The sequence below is a fragment of the Ictidomys tridecemlineatus genome, chromosome 3 (assembly GCF_052094955.1).
Source record: "Ictidomys tridecemlineatus isolate mIctTri1 chromosome 3, mIctTri1.hap1, whole genome shotgun sequence".
NCBI lineage: Eukaryota > Metazoa > Chordata > Mammalia > Rodentia > Sciuridae > Ictidomys > Ictidomys tridecemlineatus.
Window position 1 is genome coordinate 142,509,822 of NC_135479.1, and position 20,178 is coordinate 142,529,999.

Genomic DNA, 20,178 nt, shown 5'->3' on the forward strand with positions numbered 1-20,178 from the left:
GTAGTTTCCTGGAGGCCCACAGGCCCTGTTGAGAGCTGCTGATGTGGGAAGTAGCCCTGGCTAGGGCTCCGGACCCAGTAGGGATCCAAGGGATCTGTGGTGTCCAGCTAGTCAGGCCCTCCCCTCACTTCCTGTCTGACCCACTGCCCTGCTTGGGGTCCTGCCTTCCTCCCATGCCACTGCCACATCCCAGTCACAGCATAGTAAAGTGGCAAGAAGGTGGCTGCCACTTTGATTTTGCCAGGGGAGTGTGTTGCAATGGCGAGGTGAGGCCACAGCTGGGTCTAGGACCTCCATGTCCTGGTCCACAGACCTGTGCTCTTCCCATCGCTCTCAGGGAAGAGGCCTCTAATTGAGATCCTCACAGAGTCGGTCCCTTGCTGTAAGTAATGATGACCTGTCAAGGCACCAAAATGGAAACAGGACAAAGTAGGACAGATCCTCGTTGGCTAAAACATCATGCAGAGGAGACTAGGAACTGCCTTTCCCCAAGGTCTCAGGGGATCTGAGTAGGCTCTGGTTTCTTGGTGAGCACTTCCTCCCTCCCTGCCCACCCAGGGGCCACTCACAGCATGAATTGTCCCTGATGCTCTTTGGCTCTGGATCTCTATGAAATCATAGGTGCCCAGGAAAGGAGAGCACGCACCTCCCTTGGTGCGTGGGAGATATGCATGTTAGGCCCAGATTTGGGTCTGGGGTGGCTTCCTGATATTTCAACTGCAGCTGTGTAGGAAGATTCCAGTTGAGTGGCTGAAGATCTGGCAGACATCTGAGTCTGAATAGTTAGCAGTTAAGCTCTATAAGTCAAGCTGGAACGTTTTCTATGCCAGTAGAATTCATCATTTGGCAGTCTGCACTGCAAGATCCCTAAGATAGAAGTGAAACACCCTCTACTCATCCAATTTCCAAATCTACTATTCTTTGGTATCTTCTGTGCTCTGTAAGATGTCACAAACTGAAAGTTTCCTTGGGTCTAAGTCCATATCCCACTCTCTACCCCAGACTATATCTGGCTGCCTAGAATATAGCTGAAAGGGTCATATACAGTGCACAGAGAGGACACCCTGACTGTACTCGACTTTAGCCCCACTTGTTTCAGAACCTGTATGTCCCTTACACTTCCATTTCTGGGGAGACTGAGGCCCAGACAAGTAGGAACCTGCCCTGGTTCACATAGTAAGCTGATGGTGATTCGGTGATTCATAACCTGGCTCTGTTACCTGAGCCACATTCCAGTCCAGGGACTACATGGGGTGGAGTCCCTGCTCCATTTCAGGAAATGGGATTGTTGATTTTTCATTTACACAAAAAGGAAAAATAAATACCAGATGTTTGAAAGCATATTACTACTCATCTTGCCAGAGCTAAAAGTGCATTCTGAACTGAAAAAGAAAATAAATTAAAAAATCCACAAAGCCAAAAAGATGTTTTGAATGAAAATGCTCTCTCATACACACACACACAAACACAAAATATCTCATTGTTTCTTCTTCAGGGAGCAGCTGTGAAGGAAATTGGGGGAGGGGCTGGACACAAGGTCCCATCTTTGTGTTTCATACAGAGCTAAGCTTTTAGGCCAGCCTTCCTGAACTGTAGGGGGTGTGGCATGCATGACGAGTCAACATCAATGGAAGCTTATAAAATAACGGGTGAAGCCAGTCACAAAGACAAGGCACCTCAGTTTGGGTGATTCTGCATGTGGAAACTGCCTTCGTCTTGATTTTTTTAAAAAAGGTATGTACGATAGCTTTAATTTTCACTTATGATAAATGATGCTTAAAATAGAAACAGGCTTGACTTTCCATTGCCCCTTTTCAGCTATAAAGTATAACTAACTCTGACCAAGATCTTGTGCAGTACCTTTACAGACTTGATTTCATTTTTCCTCAAACTTACAAGGTAGGTAAAATTAGTGCCACTTTTCAGGTGAGAAATCGAAGGTTCAAATGGGCTAAGCAACTGGCCTATGAGAAGACCAAGCTCAGGGTCAACTCATATACCAAAGTCTTCCCTTTCCCTGTGCCCTCCTCTATGAAATGAGACAATCGAAATTAATTTTTAAGGAAAAACTGCATTTAGCAATAGGGTCCAAAAATATTTTGTTGAAAAGATGCAGTTCTTGTTGGATACTAAGCTAAATGAGTTTTAAAGACTTATTTACCTGCAGAAACATAGTTTATTTTATCATATGAGATCTCAAACTCTTGTCCTTAATATTCTGCAGTTCCTTGAGATTAGGGCTATGTCCAGAATGACACTCGGGTGCTCTTAGGAGACTGGAGCTTAAATTCTGGCTCTATAATTTACCAGGCAAATTGACCTCATGGGGTACAAGGAGAATGTCAGCCCAAGTTGCTTCCAGATGATACAAAAAGTTCTCTTGTGGGCTGAAACATACTCTTGAGCTCTGTAGGAGGATTTCAGAAAGAGGCTAACTTTAAGATAGGGTACAGAGATTCAGTGCAGAACAGGCTCACCCACTGAGGCCAGGTTTCCCAGGAAGATGTTTGGTGAATGTGAGCAGCAATTATTCCACAGTCAGTACCTGACCCAGGATGGATGCACGGAAACCTTAGAAGAATTACTTTTGAATTATTTAATTTATATTAATATTTAAATTTATTTATTTGTTTTGGTATTGGAGATTAAACCCCATGGCTCTTTACTACTGACCTACATCCCAAGTCCTTTTTATTTTGAGATAATGTCTCGCTAAATTGCCTAGGCTGTCCTAAGAATTTATAATCCCCCTGCCTCAGCCTCCCAAATTTCTGGATTAACAGGCAAGTGCCAGAGTTTTCATCTCCAATTATACATATTTTTAGAATTAAAGTTCTCATTAGGATAATCTTCCTATGGGTATCAAAAGAAAATCCAAAAACATAACATGTCACAAATAATCTGTGTTTTACCCAAGATCATGCATATTTGTTACCAATATGGTCAGTGTTAGAGAATCAGTATGGAAGGAACTTGGAAAAACATGGTGGATGCTATCAACCCTTCCTCCCTCGAGAAGTTTTAATCACAGGAGCAAAGCTCCTGCAACCAAAAGGAGTCTTTGGAAGAGATTTGAGATCAAGGGGAGTTAGCCTCTTTCTGAAATCCTCCTACAGAGCTCAAGAGTATGTTTCAGCCCACAAGAGAACTTTTTGTAATAAGACATTTGTCACAGTAAGACAGGAAACTGAATTTTGTCACAGTTGCATGAAGAGACACTCTCCAGGTCACAGAGGCAAGCAAGCCCAAGGAGGTAGGCAAGAGAGAGCATGGTTCAGGTCCTGCAGGTGGAGAGTTAGACACGGGACCATGTCCCAGCTCTGCCCCCTTCTGGTCCTCAGCTTCCCCATCTGTACATCTGGCAAGGAAAGGGTAGGCCCTGTCCAGTTTGGGGGACCTTATAGAAAGTACATATTATAGAAATGTTGCACGGGGTAAGTTCCCTAGCTTGGGCTTCTGGTAGAGCTCCTGAGGTTCCAAGAATCTCTTGAAAATGGATGCAAACATTTATGGGTTTCGGCCAGCTTTCTACAAACTCTCCATCTTCCAGAAGGTTAGAAGACAGGTGTTATTTACACAGTAGTAGGAGCTAATGGGAAATGGAGCCTCAAAGACCAAGGGAAGTGGTCCTGCTGCAGGCTTGCTCCAGGGAGCCTCAGCAGCCACCCCTCCCATCCTACCCCAGCTGGCAGCTTTCACTCATTACATAACTGTTCTTTTGAAAACCAGGCAACAAAAAGCCTCCAGAAGAAAAGCTATTGATTATTAAAGTTATTTGGAGGTTTAGAGACTCATAATAAAGTGGTTATAATTATTCCTGTATGACACATCCTTTTAAATGCTCAAATCTGAGAACATTTTGCTTACATTGACTCAGTCGTCTTCACAGGGAGAAAGGCAGAGAGCTGGAAATAGCTCATGGCAGCTACAGGCAAGGAGTCACATGGAAGGGAACAGACCTGAAGCAAGCCAGTGAAGGAAGCAGGGACGAGCGCCAGAGGCCCAGAGCTTGCACTCAGGGAGCCAGTGCTCCTTCTGCTCCCCAAAGCCATCCTCTGCCACAAGAAGACCCTTTGGTAGAAATGCCTGGTGCACGGTTTCACATCAGCTGACAGTCCTTCTCTGGTTAGATGCCCATCAACTATGAAAAACACTCAACATAATATATGTTTTTTTAAATATAGTGTAATAGGATCCTGTTTCCACTCTCCGTAACTAGCATTTATTGAGCATGTACTTTGTATAAGACATTGTCTTGAGTACTCTCCCTATATTACCTCATTTAATTCCCACAAAATTTTATAAGATAGGCATGATTATTATTCCTACTTTACAGGCAAAGAAACTAGGGCATAATTTGGACACAATTATACTTGGTAGGTGGCAAAGCCAGAATCTAAACCAGGTCAGAGCAGCCCTGGGGTCCCTGATAGCTGCTCCCTGTTAAGATTTTTCAGACTGCTCTTGGGTTGGTAGAGCAACACAGTAAGCTTGGGGCAGAAACTGGATGCGGTGGCTCATGCTTGTAATCCCAGCCACTCGCAAGGCCAGCCTCAGCAAATTAGCAAGGCCTAAGCAACTCAGCGAGAGCTGTCTCTAAATAAAAATAAATAAATAAATAAATAAATAAATAAATAAATAAATAAATAAAGGGCTGGGGATGTGGCTCAGTAGTTAAGTGCCCCTGAATTCAATCCCCAGTACCAAAAAAAAAAAAAAAAAAGATTAGAAAAGGCAAGGGTCATGGGGATCCCTTATGAATCTCATAGGACACCTAATGTTGCACATGGTTATGTTGTTTCGGTTTTTGCCTCCACAGGTGGTTCAAAGGCTTCAATCTCCCCCTTTGCTTATCTCCCCCCGCCCTAGACTTGTCTCTGTTCATTCAACAAGTACCTACTGGGCCTGACACTTTGAGGTCCTAGGGATAATTCTAAAGAGAATCAGACATTCTGCCCACCCTGGAAACGCACAATGAGGTGGGGGTGGGGTACAAATCAATCCCAGTTCACTCTCAGACAGGCAGGAGGTGTGTGCGTGGAGGTCCATGTCGCAGGCAGAAGGTCTCAGCTGTGAACAATCGAGAGGCTGCCCCTGAAGGATGCAGGCTCAGGAGGTGGAGGAGAAGGAGGGCCACCTCCTGAGGGACCAGCCCCTGCCCTTGTGCCTCCCTGGAGGCTACAGCTGCTCTTTTTCCCCCAACTCCAGGCTCCCTCTGCAGCCACCAGCCCCAAGATGACCAAGATGCTGTTGCTGCTTTCTGCACTTCTGGGTCTCTTCTCTGCGGTCAGGGGACAAACGTTCCATCTTGGGAAATGCCCGACTCCTCCGGTGCAGGAATACTTTGACGTGACTAAGGTGTGGTAAAAGGCTAACCTCCCATTTGGTCTGCTCTGTCTTGTTTGAATAAGAAGCATCCTACAAGGTTCAGTTGTATTATTCTGCTTCAATCTCCACAGCAAGGTTTGGAACAAGTATTTAACTTATTTTGGGTTTCCCCATAGCCGACTCTTGAGGCTAGGACAGGGGACAGGGAGTTTTGACCCATGATTCCAGGAATCACAAGGGAGCACGTGGGAAAGTGATCTCAGATGGCAGAGAAGCAATAAAGGGTGAACAACAGGGTTTCCGTTTTGCTGGCGATCCTCTGAGGAAATCAACGGAATGCATTTTGATTTGTCCCATGAATGGATGCCAGCAGGCCGTAGGAGCTCCCTTGGCACCAGTCAGGCCTTCTGGGATAGTGAGTTGTCCAAGGCAGCTGAAGAGAACCTGCCTTGTGGGGCTGGGAGGACATGGATGGAGCATTGACTATGGTGCTAAGTACTGTTATTCCTGTTCTACAGAGATGCTCCCTCCCAGGCCACATAGCTGACAAATACAAATAGGATTCAAAAGCTGACTTTCCACAGGGTAGGAAACCCAAGCATTACTCAAACAGGGCCCAGGAAAGACCAGAACTCCCCAAGGGGCTTTCTTTTTTGTTCTTAAAGAGAGAGAGAGAGAAATTTTTTAATATTTATTTTTTAGTTTTTGGCAGACACAACATCTTTGTTTGCTGTGTGTGGTGCTAAGGATGGAACCCGGGCCGCACGCATGCCAGGCGAGCGCACTACCGCTTGAGCCACATCCCCAACCCCCCCAGGGGGCTTTCTTGTTACATGCACTGAAAAGATATTAATATAACCAGCTCCCCCATAAATGGTCTCTCTTCCTGGGATGGAGGCAGAAAGAGCAACAGAGAGAGGTAGCTAGCGTAGGAGGATCACAGTTTCAAAAAGTCAGCCTCAGCAACTTAGTGAGGCCCTAAGCAACTTAGTACGACCCTGTGTCTAAATAAAATATAAAAATGGGCTGGGGATATGGCTCAGTGGTTGAGGGCTCCTGGGTTCAATCCCTGGTACCATCCCCTACAAGCTACACATATTAGTATGAATAATGCTGAAGTCACCGTCAGTCATGGGCACCTCAGTGTCAATGTGTATTGGGACCTATGAGGGATGGGTTAGGTGGAGGTGAGAGAAGAGCTTGAAGCCTAAGGGGGTTGGGCAGCTGCACTATCAGCAGGACTGACAAAGCTCCCACAGGGGAGGTAGGCAGGGGAAATGGATTTGCTCCACTAATATTTTAAGGGCTGATCTCTTTGTTCATGAAACCCTGGCAGACTACAAAGAAGCTTTACAGAAAGATCCAGGAAATCTGAGTTACATTTTAATTTTGGGATAAAAATTTTGAGACACTCTGATATTTATAATGGATCTATATTTACAAAAGTCCTTTGAGAATGGAAACAGAATTGTTAAAAGATTTTGTTGAGATTAGTTCAAACACATTGTTCACTTGTTTAAAGTATTTTTTCACTTTAGTAGTTTTTATTACATTCACAATTGCCCAGTCATCATTATAACCAATTTTAGAATGTTTTCATCATTCCCCACCAAACACCCCAAACCCATTAATGGTCATGTTCCCTTTCTCCCCAGCCCTTCCAGCCCCAGGCAATAAATAATCTACTTTCTGTCTCTGTGAATTTGCCTCTTCTGGATGTTGCACAGAAATGGAATCATACACTATATAGACTTTTGTGACTGGTTTCTTAACACGTTTTCAAGGTTCATCCATGTTTTAGCATGTATCAGTAATCCATTTCTTTTATTGCAAAATAATATGCAGTATATGGATTATAGCATATTTTATTTATCTGTTCATCATTTGAGTTGTTTCTACCTTTTTACTATTATCAGATGTATGATTTGCAAAAATTTTCTCCCATTCTGTGCAATTTTTCACTTTATTGAAAAATTTTCACTTTATTGAACCTTTGAAACACAAAGATTTGTGTATTGATGAAGCCAATCTATCTACTTTCTTCTTTTATTGCTTTTGGTTTTGGTGTAATACCTAAAAATTCTCAGTCTAGCCCAAGATTATATAGATTTACTCTGATATTTTGTTTGGAGCATTTTATAGTTTAATCTTACATTTAAGTCTTTGATTCTTTTTCAGTTAAATTTTGTATGTAGTGAGATGTAAGGTCTAACTTCATTCTTTTGCATGTAGAATTTCAGTTGTCCCAGCATGGTTTGTTGAAAAGACTATTATTTCCCCTATTGACTATTCCTGGTATCCTTATTGAAAGTCACTTGACTGTATATGCAAGAGTTTATTTCTGGACTCGCAATTCTATTCTATTGATCTATATGTCTGTATTTATGCCAGTACAACCCAGTCTTGATTACTATAGTTTTGTTGTTGTTGTGTTTTATTTTTGTTTTTGTTTCTTTAATACTGGAAGTTTAACCCAAAGTACTGTACCTCTCTATCCCTTTTTTATTTTTATTTTGAGACAGTGTCTCTAAGTTGCCAAAGCTGGCCTCAAACTTGTGGCCTCCTGTCTCAGTTTCCAAAGTCGCTGGGATTTCAGATGTGCACCACCATGCCCAGCTGTTATAGCACTGTAGAAAGTTTTAGAATCAGAATGTATGAGGCCTCCAATTTTACTTTTAGGACTATTCTGTATCCCTGGCATTTTTAATGTAAATTTTAGGATTAGCTTATCAGTTTATACAGAGAAGCCATAGAGATTGCATAGATATTAAAGAACAATTTAGGAGTATTTCTATCTTAACAATATTAATATTTTGATTCATAAACATAGACTATACTTCCATTTACTTAAAATTTGATTTAATAATATTTTATAGTTTTTCAGAGTATAGGTTTTGTATATCTTTGGGTAAATTTGTACTTAAATATTTTATTTTTTGATGCTATTTTAAGTGAAATTTTCTTAATCTCATTTGAAAATTATTCATGGCAAACATATAAATACATCTGATTTTTATAAATTGATTTTATATCTTTTTAACCTTGCTGAACTCATTAGTTGAAAAGTTTATTTTTTAAAGATTCCTTAGGATTTTTCTATACAAGAATAGGTGTCAACTGTAAACAGAGTTTTACTTCTTTCTTTCTTTCGAGGATTCTTTCTAAATGTTGAAAACTCCTTATTGATAGAAAAACTTCCAAAAGATTAAGAGGACTTCACAGAAATAGTATGAAATCATGCAAGCACAACATGAAAATCAATTTCTCATCTCTGAACTTCTCTTTTGGAGAATCATGCTTCTTCAGTTTTAATTGTGGAGCACTAAATTCACTTGAACAATAATACATCTATTATAAATGTACGAAAAAATGAGAATGCCCAGGAAACCAGTTGACCTTATTCATTGATTCTTTAAATGATTGTTAGGTTCAGTGACTTTAATTGAAAGTTGTGGTTTAATAAATGAATGGGAAATTTATGGTCATAAATGTGGGCATATATTTGAGCAGAGAACCATGTGACTGAAGCAATAGTGCCACCTGTTTGCAGGATGCTCTCTTTTCATGTTCTGACTTTTTAAAGGTTAGTGCAGCTCTCTAATTTTGTTATTACATTCTTAAATTTCTAAAATAATTTCAATGAATATTTTGACTAGACAAATATATGCACCCGGTTCAAAATTTTTAAAGTCCTAAAGAGCATACAACAAAGTTTCCCTTCTGTGTTTGTGCCTTGGTTTCCCTTTCCAAGAGCAACCAGTAAAAACTGTGTATTATCTTTTTGCAGATAATGTATATGCAAACCAAAAAAAATACATGTAAAACTATAATAGACAGAATAATGGCTTCCAAAGATGTCTGTGCCCTAATCCCTGGAACCTGTGTATATGTTACTTTCATGGAGAAAGGGATTGCAGATGTGACTAAATAATGACCTTGAGATGGCCAGATTAGCCTGGATATCCAGGTGGAGCCAATCTAACCACATAACTCCTTAAAAGCAGAGACTTTATTTCTGGACTCTCAATTCTATTCTATTGATCTATATGTCTATATTTATGCCAGTACCCACCCAGTCTTGATTACCACAGTTTTATTGTTGTTTTGTTTTGTTTTTGTTTTTGTTTTTACTGAGCCATGGTCAGAGAGAAGTTTGATGAAGGAATAAGAGTTAGAAAAGCCATGGGAAGGATTTGACCTGCTTTACCTGACTTTGAAAATGGATGAAGAGGGTTCCAAGCCAAGAAGTGCAGGCAGCCTCTATACCCTGGAAAAGACAAGGAAACCCATTTTTCTTGGAACCTCCAGAGGGGAATGTTGTCAACATTTTGATTTAGCCAGTGAGACTAGGGACCGACTTCTGGCTTACAAAACTATAAGATAATAAATCTGTGTTTGAAGCTTATTGTAATTTATTATAGCAGCAACAGAAAGCCAACATAATAAGCTTTCTGCCTTGTTTTTATACAAAAAGTAGTTGAACATGCCCATCATTTTGTACCTGGTTTTTTTTAAATTAAAAAAGTAGAGATCATTGCATATCACTCTTTTAAAAAAGGATCATAAGATTCCATAGGACAGATGTCCCACCACTCATTCATCCAGTCCCTTACTAATACTCTTAGACTGTGCTTATCTTTTATTGTTACAAATGGTACTTCAATGAATAACCTTTTACATGCATCATTTTTTTTTTTGAAATAGCAGGAGATGTATTCCCAGAAGTGACATTGCTGGGCCAAAGAGTATGTGTATTTTTAGTTTTGCTAGATAGTGCCAAACGGCCCTCTGCAGAGGTTATAAATTAGTACAGTCTCTATGCAAGATGGGCCTGAAAGCATAAGAGTGTCTTGTCCCCCCTCCCCTCTTGGGCACAGGGGCTTCCTTAAAGTCAACAGGGTGAACCTGAAGAGGATTCATGTCTTAAAAATCCTGAGCATTGCCAGAGGCTTTGTGACCAACCCCCTATTCAGGGCCATGCGAGGAAAGAGGAGCCAACTCTGGAGTGTTCGTGTTTCACAACCAACACTTCTGCCTTTGCACAAAATTCAAAGATGCCTTGGAGAATCATAAGACAAGTCCACCATCCAGACCAAACCCTTTTATAGAGTTTAAAATTTCACTCAGATTTTGGCCAAATAGGACAGACACTGAAAACATATCTAAATAAAGAGTCCTTTAGGAATAGAATGTAGTATTCAACCAGAATCCACATATCCGATGAGCTTGTTCCCATTTGAATCAATATCTTGCTCAATTGGCGCTGGAAACAATGCAGCCCATTTTTCCTGGTTTCCCCCAGGAAAGGGCTTTGCTTCTGAAGGCAACAATGGGGAAGAGCTCGCAGGTCTCCAGAGAGCCACAGGGTTTTGCTCTGCTTGTTGTCTCTGCAGTATCTTGGAAGATGGTATGAAATTGAGAAGATCCCAGTGAGCTTTGAGAAGGGAAAGTGCATCCAAGCCAACTACTCGCTAATGGAAACCGGAAAAATCAAAGTGCTAAACCAGGAGTTGAGGTGAGTGACGGTGCCAGGCCAGGGCACTGTCCTGGAGTGGCCGGTGCTCATGCAGTTGGATGTGGGGAGAAGGGACTGTCTCTGGGGCCACACAGGGACAATTAGAACTAGAATACACTCATTCCTTTCCTTAACCACTTGTTGGGCATCTGTTGGATGCCAGACACTAGGGACTCAGGAGTAACCCAAATGTCAGCATCCCTGCCCTTGTAGCAAAGTAGAAATTCTGGTAACAAAGGATATTGGGACCACCTGTCTGATATTGAAAGCAAGAGGAAAACCTTTTCTTTACCAGCTACTGACAGGGCACCCAACTTTGCTCAGATACTTCTGGAAAGTGCCCGCTTATTGCCTTCTGTCACAGTTCATCCCATCTCTAGGCAGCTTGGCCTATTAGAAAACTCCCTTATGTGCAAGGCACTATTCTATGCATGTGTACATACAGCATGTGTGTATGTCTGTTTGCAAATGAATATATATTCATTAGATTCCCATAACAACTCTGAAATAGGTCCTATTATTAGCCTCTTTTTTATGAATGAGGAAACTTAGGTACAGAGAGGTAAAGTAACTTGTCCAAGGGCCACACAGCTGATAAGTGATGAAACAGATTTGAACCAGGAGAAATGAAATGGGGAAGAGAACACAAGACACAGATGAAAGAAGAGCTGGGAGTGAAGGGCTGTCCTTCTGTTCTCAGGAAGAGCTGAGAAATGTTTCACCTCTAAGAAAACTACTATAACCCAGCCGGGAAGAGCCTGGGCTCACAAAGGCCTCCTGTGATCATCCCAGACTCTATTAACCTTCCTGTGAGCCAGGACTCAGCTCTCGCTCCCTGACCTGCATAAACCAGAGAAAGAAAATAGGGATCTTGAGGGCCACAACGAAAATTCTATCTCATCTCAGAGCCCTCCTGTGGGACTTGGGGTACAGATGCCCAGAGACCTCACAGGAGTTTTATGGCCCTGTATAAGTCACCTGTCCCTTACCATAAATGCAAATTGCTAAGGAAATTGACTTATAAAAATAAAAAATTATTTTGGCTCATGGTTCTATAGGTTCCCATCCAAGATCTAAGCAGCCCCATTCTTTGGGCCTCTGGTGAGTGTGACGCATCATGGTGGGAATGTGTGACAGGGTGAACTACTCACCTCAGAAGTCAGGAAGCAAAAAAGAAAAACAGGAAGAGACCAGGGTCCCATAGTCCCCTTCAAGGTCATGTGTCCAATAACCTAAGGATCTCCCACTAGGCCCCACCTCCTAAAGGTTCCACCACCTCTCAATAATGCCATTCTGAGGACCAAGCCTTTAACACATGGACCTTTTTTTTTATTATTATTATTTGAAAGTAGGGGGATTGAACTCCGGGGCACTCGACCACTGAGCCACATCCCAGCTCTATTTTGTATTTCATTTAGAGACAGGGTCTCACTGAGTTGCTTAGCACCTTGCTGTTGAACTCTTGATCCTCCTGCCTCAGCCCCCGAGCTGCTGGATTTCAGGTGTGCGCCACTGCGCCTGGCTAACCCATGGACCTTTGCAAGACACTTTCCCAAACTATAGCAGGCCCCAAAGTTGTTAAGACCTCACTTTAAATATTTTGGCCCATTTTAAGACCAAGTGTCAGACAATGACATGTATCCCAAACCCATGAGCTTCCCTTGCCTCTCTTCTGGAGTTGGCCTGGAGTCCTCTTCAACTGCATCCTGAGTATTAGGTTGCTTCGCCTCTAGGGTTACACCTGTTTAAGACACAGAACCCATGGAGAAAAGTTTTTAGTTCAGGAAATTGGTACAATGTCTCCTTCTAAGAGGGCTGCAAAATGTGGGTAGCCATGGCAGAGGGTCTCAGCCAGTATCAGGGACTCTGAAAGCCAAAACAGTTGGCACAGCATTGGAAGATGAAGAACTCAGGCTTCGGGATTTAGCTGTCTGGTTTCAAATCCTGGTTCTTCCACTTAGTATGTGATCTGGGATTAGTTAGGGTTGTTCTCCAGGCAATAATAATAGCACCTACCTCCATGGGGCTATTTGAGCATTAAATGATGTGGCACCCATAAAGCTCTTAGAACAGTGTGGGGCATGTAGCAATCATTTGATAAACACTATGTCTCATGGTGAGGCTGCCGCTACATCCTTGAAAATAGCAACGCATCCCCCCATGATTGAGCTGTGAGTTTGTGATCAGAGACCCATGTTTTTGAAACTGTTCTGGAGCAAAACGCAAATGAAGGTAACAGGAGCAGACTGGGAAGGGCCTCGTGTGCTGCTAAGTTACCATCCACAGATATAAGGAGACCATGTTCCCTAGCTGTGTGAGTTCCAGGTGAGAGAGCAGGGTATGGTCTCTGGCCCTAGGTGGTGACAGGCAGACAATACTGCAGGAATATCAGAGTACCTGTCCCAACCTCCCTTGCCTGCCACTGTTGCCTGATCTCTATGACATCCATCCCCACTAACCATCTCACTAACCTACTAGCATTTTTTTTTTAAATATACATTTTTTTACTTGTAGTTGGACACAACACCTTTATTTTATTTATTTATTTTTATGTAGTGCTGAGGATTGAACCCAGCGCCTCACAGGGGCTAGGTCAGTACTCTACTATTGAGCCTCAACCCCAGCCCCTAACCTACTAGCTTTTTAACACGTACAACTGCTCTATTTTTAGCCTGCCTGCCTTCCTCAGGGACGGATAGAGGGGCAGCTGCTCTGCCAGATCCTGATGCCTGAGCACCTTCCCTTTTCTGTCCCCCCGCCCCCCCCCGTCTCCCCCAGCTTCATTCATAGGCCATTGGGAGTTATCCAGAAATGGAACAGGTCCCTTCAAAAGGGTGAAACTATCTCATTCACTCTAAGGCCATCGCTTTTAAGATATGCCACCATTTTATATATCAATAAGAAAGAAATGACACTGCCAATTATAAGCATCAGGTGGCATCAACTGTAAGATGTACATTTCTTCAATTTAGTGTCTCTGAGATCTGGGCTTACCTGAGAATCACCCAGGTGAGTCAGTATCTCCTGGCAACATGCTTTACTGCCTGTAGTATCAGGTCCCCACTCACTCTGACACTTGCTAAAGTGGATGGGGTTTCAGGCCCCCTGATGGGACAGTGTCACATGACATTACTGAGGCCCAAGGAGAGAAGAGCTCGTGGAACTCAGACTCCCTCCCCTTCTGCATTATTTTCAGTGATCAAGTTCCTCGTTTGTAAAGAAGCGAATCTTCTTTGTATGATGGGTCTCTTGATTTGTGTTTCCCTTCTCTTATACTCAGGTTCTCTTTGGAACCTGGGAGAGGAAATGGCCTGAAAGGCAAATGACAGACAGTCCAAAAGAATTGAGAGGTCCTAACACATTATCCAGTCCCAGAGCATTCGCTTCTTATCACTCCACCACTGTCTGCCATCACTGGGTCTCAGATAGTCACAAAGGAAAGGGCAGGAAAATTGCCAGGATCTAGCCACCTCTGAGAGCCTCTCACATCAGAAAGCACCATGTTGGCCACCATGGTCCGGTAATAGCACAGATCTTGCCTTTTGTTGATTTTTGGGTTTTAATGAGTTGTCTGTTCTTTCTTTCTCTTCTATCTCTCTCTTTCTTTCTTTCTGTCTTCCTTTCTTTCCTTCCTTCCTTCCTTCCTCCCTTCAACTCATTGCAGATATGATGGAACTGTGAATCAAATTGAAGGTGAAGCCATCGTGTACAACCTCACAGAGCCGGCAAAACTAGGAGTTAAGTTTTCCCAGTGTAAGTATCCACTTCTCTCAGAAAGTTTCAGGGACAGGAGATATGCAAATTGAAGGCTAGAGTCCTGGGTTGGAATACTCTGGTCACATTCAAGTGTCATCCGTCAGGATTGGATAGATAATAATTTCTTGAGCACCTACTATATGCTATAAGTAGATAGTAGCACTGAGAGTAGGCACTGGGATGCAATGCAGACAAAGAGTACATTCCAGTGTGGATAGTGACAAGTATTCTGGAGATTTCTGTAAAACTATGGTCAGTGAAGGCGCAAATGGAAAAAATAATAGGGTGTGAGCAGTAGGAGACCCAATCTAGTCTTGTTTCTCAGAAAAAAACGGAGGTCTCCAAATTAGTAGGTGTTAGCAGAACAAGTAGCATGCCCAAAGCCTGGAGGCAAGGGACTGCAAGAGTGAAGGCTATTTTGAGTCCTGGCTCTGTCCCTTTCTAGTCACATTGTTGAGACTCTCAGAGATACTGAATCACAGGCTCTGCCCTCTGAGTTCTGAGCTAACTGGGGAACGGACACAGACTATAGAGCAAATGCCAGATGTCAATAATGTTGCTGATGTGGATACCCCGGAGAATTCAGCTCAGACTTAAAGGTTTTCTAAAGCTGAAAGTACTTGGGAGCCCTTCTTTCTACCTATAGAACTGACACCGAAGTCACCAGTGTATAAAAGAAGTCATTATCACTCCCCACCTTTGCCAATCCTCCCCTCCATACCAGCCAAGTCCCTGGAGTGGGGCAGAGAGAAAATCCTTATTTATAGACCAAGAAGGAATGCTGGGAGGAGAAAACATTTCTTCCCACACATAATTAGGAGCAAATAACTTCACATGTATTAAAGGGGGGGACGGGTTTGCGGACCAACCAATGCCATGAAAAGAAATTGGATTGTGCAGGCTCCAGAAACTGCCAAGGGCTGTGTACAATTTTCATTCCTCTCCTCACTTTTACAAAAGAAGAAGTTGCAGGGAAGAGGGCTGAGTGATGTGGGCAGACACTAAACTCATTAGAGGTAGAGTCTCCAAACTCTCAGTTGAGAGTTTTTCCCATGACATGATTGGGAAAGTGATGGGAGATGGGGATGAAGTTTCAGTCTCATGCCTACAATCCTCATGAAGAAACCTGGGGCAGGAGCTACGGACCAGGGAAGATGCAAAGGATAAGATTGATTCTGGCTGGAGAGGTTAGATGTTTGCACAGGCCTTGTGGGGTATATGAGAGATTATGGGAAAGGCTGGAAGGGAATGGTGTGAGAGATGCCTGGGTACAGAAGCCTAGAGGGGGAGAGAGCACACGGAATGGGGGAGAGGGCTAAGGAGGCCCTTGAGTGCATTGCAACACCCTCAAGCAACAGGAGAGTGTCAGAGTTCTCTAACAGAAAAAAATGTGGAAGTTTCTTGTGCTGAGAAGAGAGATCTGGGCAAATTTATTCTTGAGCTCTCAACCCTGTAAGAGGAAGACAGAATGTCCATGACAGGGTGTGTGCAGGTGGGACAGGATGCTATGCTGGAAGAGGTGGCTGGCCTGTTTTTCCAAAATCAATCAGTGCTGACGCACTTGGTCCAGCCGGGAATGTGCAGAGTGCTTGACCCTCACGGTAAAGGTTAGATGAACATAACTCTCTCTGGGTGAGTGAGGCGGACAGGCAGGCAGGGCACCAACAGTGCTAGAAAGAAACAACACTCAGTCCGAGCTCCCATGGAGGCTTTTTCCAAACATCCTTCTGTTGCCAAATTTATAAACAGAAAGCTGGTCCTCTGGCCAGCTCTCTTTTTTTTCCTAATAACTTGCTGTGTTCTTGACACCCGGACAAACTCTATCCACTACACAGCACCTCCTTCAACCCACAGCTTCTCAGGTCATTCACAAGTGCCAAGTTCTGGTTTTTATCTGGCAAATAAGAATTATTTTTGAGTGGAGAAGCCGGGATGCTTGGAACTCAGGAAAGTGAATCACCCCTGACTGCATGTGTGTCTAAACCTGTTATGCTTATGAGGTCAGCACACAGATTTCTCCCACTTGACTGCATTCCAAAGCTGAGCTATGTGGGTTTTTTTTTTTTTTGGCTTGGACCTTGACTGTGGAGGTCAAGTTCACAGAGGGAGTTTCTAGATCTAGATGGAGAAGATAAATCCTCCATCTTTCCTCTTAAGGACCCTGTTCATCCAGGGTTCCAACACTTACAGATGTTGATCAATGAATCTTTATAGGTATTTTGAGAGGAAAAGCTCAGAATATGTTATTAATTGGCTTACTATATTCTTAGGAATAGAAGGATTGTGAAGCTTATACTAGAAGAAAAAAAACAAAAATGTCAGCCTCAACCTCCTCCCTTAGGCAGGCTGAGAGGAAGTTGGGTGGTATAGACTCAGAGCCTGGGGATTCTTGGCCTGAGGTTCTTGACTCTGCTCAGCTAAGTGGTACCTCCATGTATGTTGGTGCTAAGTGCAGCCTGTTGGTCCAAGGGGTCCACCCAAACACCTTGTTCACCCCTGCTACTGGAGAGAATGGCCATAACAATAGTTCTTAATTCTGCCTGCACATTAGAACCACTGGGGAGCCTTTAAAGTAATGACCACCTGCATGTCTGAATCCAGAGAAGGGCAGGGGAAAGTGAGCTTAGTATCTTTCAAAGCCTGCATATGATTCCCTTAACTGAAAGTTGTTACTATCAACTGACTTAAAGAAATGGATCCCCAGAGACCCATTCTGGAGAGGAGGTTTCTCTTACCCTGGTCCATCCTGATTGTGCCTTCTTCTGGTTCTCAATGATGCCATCAGCACCGTACTGGGTCCTGGCTACCGACTATGAGAACTATGCCCTCGTGTACTCCTGTACCACCATCATCTGGCTTTTTCATTTGGATCATGTTTGGATCTTGGGAAGAAACCCGTATCTCCCCCAAGAAACTGTGACCTATCTAAAAAGTATCCTGACCTCTAATAACATCAGTATTGAGAAAATGACGAAGACAGATCAGGAGAACTGCCCTGAGTTCCTGGGAAGAGGCTCTTAAGCAAGGCTGTGTGTATTCCAGGTTACTTCTTTTGCTTTGCTTTCCTGCTCCCCTTCCCACCCCTCCCCTCGTTAATACAAAGCGACCATCCATGATGAGCTACTGCAAATACCAGAAGGGACATTTGATTGCGGAAACCAACGGAAGGACACTCAAAGAAAGTTGGTCCAAGCACTGCCATGCCCTACCCTGTCGCCTTGCCAGCCCAGTAATAAACTTGTTGCTGACCTGCTGTGCTCACAGTGGATTCTGAATTGGATTGATTATTGTCGTATTTTCACTATAAACATGTATTTATCAGTGATAGAGCATTTGCCTACCATTTGCAAGGCCCTGGATTCAATCCCCAGAACTCCCAGAACAAAGGGTGGTGGGTGGGGAATACACACACACACACACACACACACACACACACTCACACACACACACACACACACACACTCACACACACACACACATACACACACACACACACACATGAGAGATAAATCTTTAACCAGTCATATTGAGAAAAACCAAGCCCTATACTGCCCTAGTTTAAAGGTAGCAATCCTCTTCTGGAAAAGGAGAATTGATGGCTAAGGCATATTCTAGTGACCTGGATCAGGATGCCCCCATTCTATAGTAGATGCTCCTCTGGGGGAATGATTTGGGTTTCTGAGTCTTTGGTAGGCAGTTTTCTTGAAGCTTTTTCTTTCTCACCAGGAAGACTTCAGAGCAGGCTGAAGAATGGGGATAATCCTTGGTTGGGTCTGTGCAAAAAAAAAAAAAAAGGTGAATCTGTGATTGAGAAGATTTTTTTAATAAAATAATATTTGCTTTTGTGTATCTTTCAGTTGATATTTTCTAAGGCCCAGCTTTATTGAAAGATACAGAACTATGCTCTTCCCATAGGAGCTCATAGTGTAATGAGAAAGACAAGTAAAGATGCCATTATAACCTAAGGCAAGGAGGGCAAAAGTAGAGGCCTGTGGAAGGTTCTAGAAAGTTCTTATCCCTGCAAGACACAGACAACCAAGGTAATGCATCCTTCTGGGGCTGTTCCACCAGGGAGGCAACAACCACCTTGACTTGGGTTCTTTTACCTTGTGACTTTTAAAACTAGAAAGACCTCATAATTATCATCTTGCAATTTCACTTGGCTGACATAAATTTTATAATTTATTAATGTTTTGAGAAATGAATAGAAACTAAGCCATTTGATTCCATTTTTGCTTCTTTGTAATATGAATATAAACTATTAATTTCCTTGATCATTTGAGACTGTAGTGCTTTATATTAAAGGTCACAAAAATTCCAAGGATCTTAATATATACAATTTTCACTTAGCTAAATAAATATGAACTCAAAATGTAGCTTTCAATTTGAAATTCCAAAAGGCTGGAAACATTGGACAGAAAAGCAAGGAGGAGGTAGCAGGAGGTAGAAGGTAGCTCTGCCAGCTGTTGCACCCTGGACTTTTTACCATACTGCCTGCCTCACTTGGGTACTTGGCACGACTTCTAAAATGTAGTTAATCCTCAGAGTGTGAAGTTGCCATCTGTCTTTTATCTTATGATACAAAGTAAGTTGTGATTTCATTCCTCTTAACAGCCATCTGGTCACATCAAAACAAAATGACTACACTTTGCATTTCCTTGGGGTCTTGCCCCATACATAGGCTTAATGATTTTGTGTGAATGAATTACTAAACACCTGGATAGATGGATGGCCTCAAGTTTTTTTTTTTAATATTTATTTTTTAGTTGTATTTAGACACAATATCTTTATTTTATTATTTATTTTTATGTGGTGCTGAGGATCAAACCCAAGGCCTTGCATGTGCAAGGCAAGCGCTCTCCTGCTGAGTCACAATCCCAGCCCGGACTTAAGTTTTTTGATAATGAAAGAAAAGAAACCTAAGAAGCAGGTATCAGGAGTAACTGAGCCTGAAAAAAGTGTCTGGTATTCCAGAGGGCAGCTTGTGGGTACCAAGTATCTTGAGGAAACATGGGGAAAGATAACAAAGATCCGGAAGAGAGAGGAAGAAAAGGGAATTGGAAAGTCAATAGCACAATAGAGACAATAGTACATAACAAATCCCCTTGTGCCCATCATTGACTTCAGCAGTCATCAGCATGCCACCTGTCTTGCTTCAGATATCACCTACATGAACCAATTGTTTTCCCTAGAGTGCTTTGTAGCAAATCACAGATATCACATCCTATTACTTGCCCATAGATACCTAAGTGTATATTTCTTGCAAATATGCATACTTTTTAAGTTAAAAATTTGCAAGTTATGTTTTATGTCCTTAAGTTGTTCAGAGAATATAAATTCCTGTGTAATTTTAAAAATATCTTCCATAATTTAGATGAAAGGGAAGATGTATGCCCAAAGAATGGTCATCAAAGTTTAACTTCTAGCAGTCCCTCCAAACTGAAAGAAGCCAAACTAAAACTAACAGCAGAAAAATGGGATCATAAATTATGGAACAGACCTTTGATGCCATGTCACATATTCATTAAAATGTGAGGACTACAAAGCTACATGAGAGTTGGTGTCTACTCCCACACACT

The 20,178-nt window shown here is 42.5% G+C and overlaps 1 protein-coding gene across 1 annotated transcript; it reads left to right on the plus strand.

Moving 5' to 3' along the window:
• The first annotated feature begins 1,578 nt into the window (after positions 1–1,578).
• On the plus strand, positions 1,579–17,874 carry Apod (apolipoprotein D). The gene is made up of 5 exons (XM_005340960.5): positions 1,579–1,734; positions 5,209–5,358; positions 10,722–10,843; positions 14,508–14,596; positions 17,373–17,874. Exons 2-5 carry the CDS (start codon positions 5,236–5,238, stop codon positions 17,618–17,620), a joined length of 582 nt encoding a protein of 193 aa, XP_005341017.2. The 5' UTR covers positions 1,579–1,734; positions 5,209–5,235; the 3' UTR covers positions 17,621–17,874.
• Positions 17,875–20,178: the final 2,304 nt, after the last annotated feature.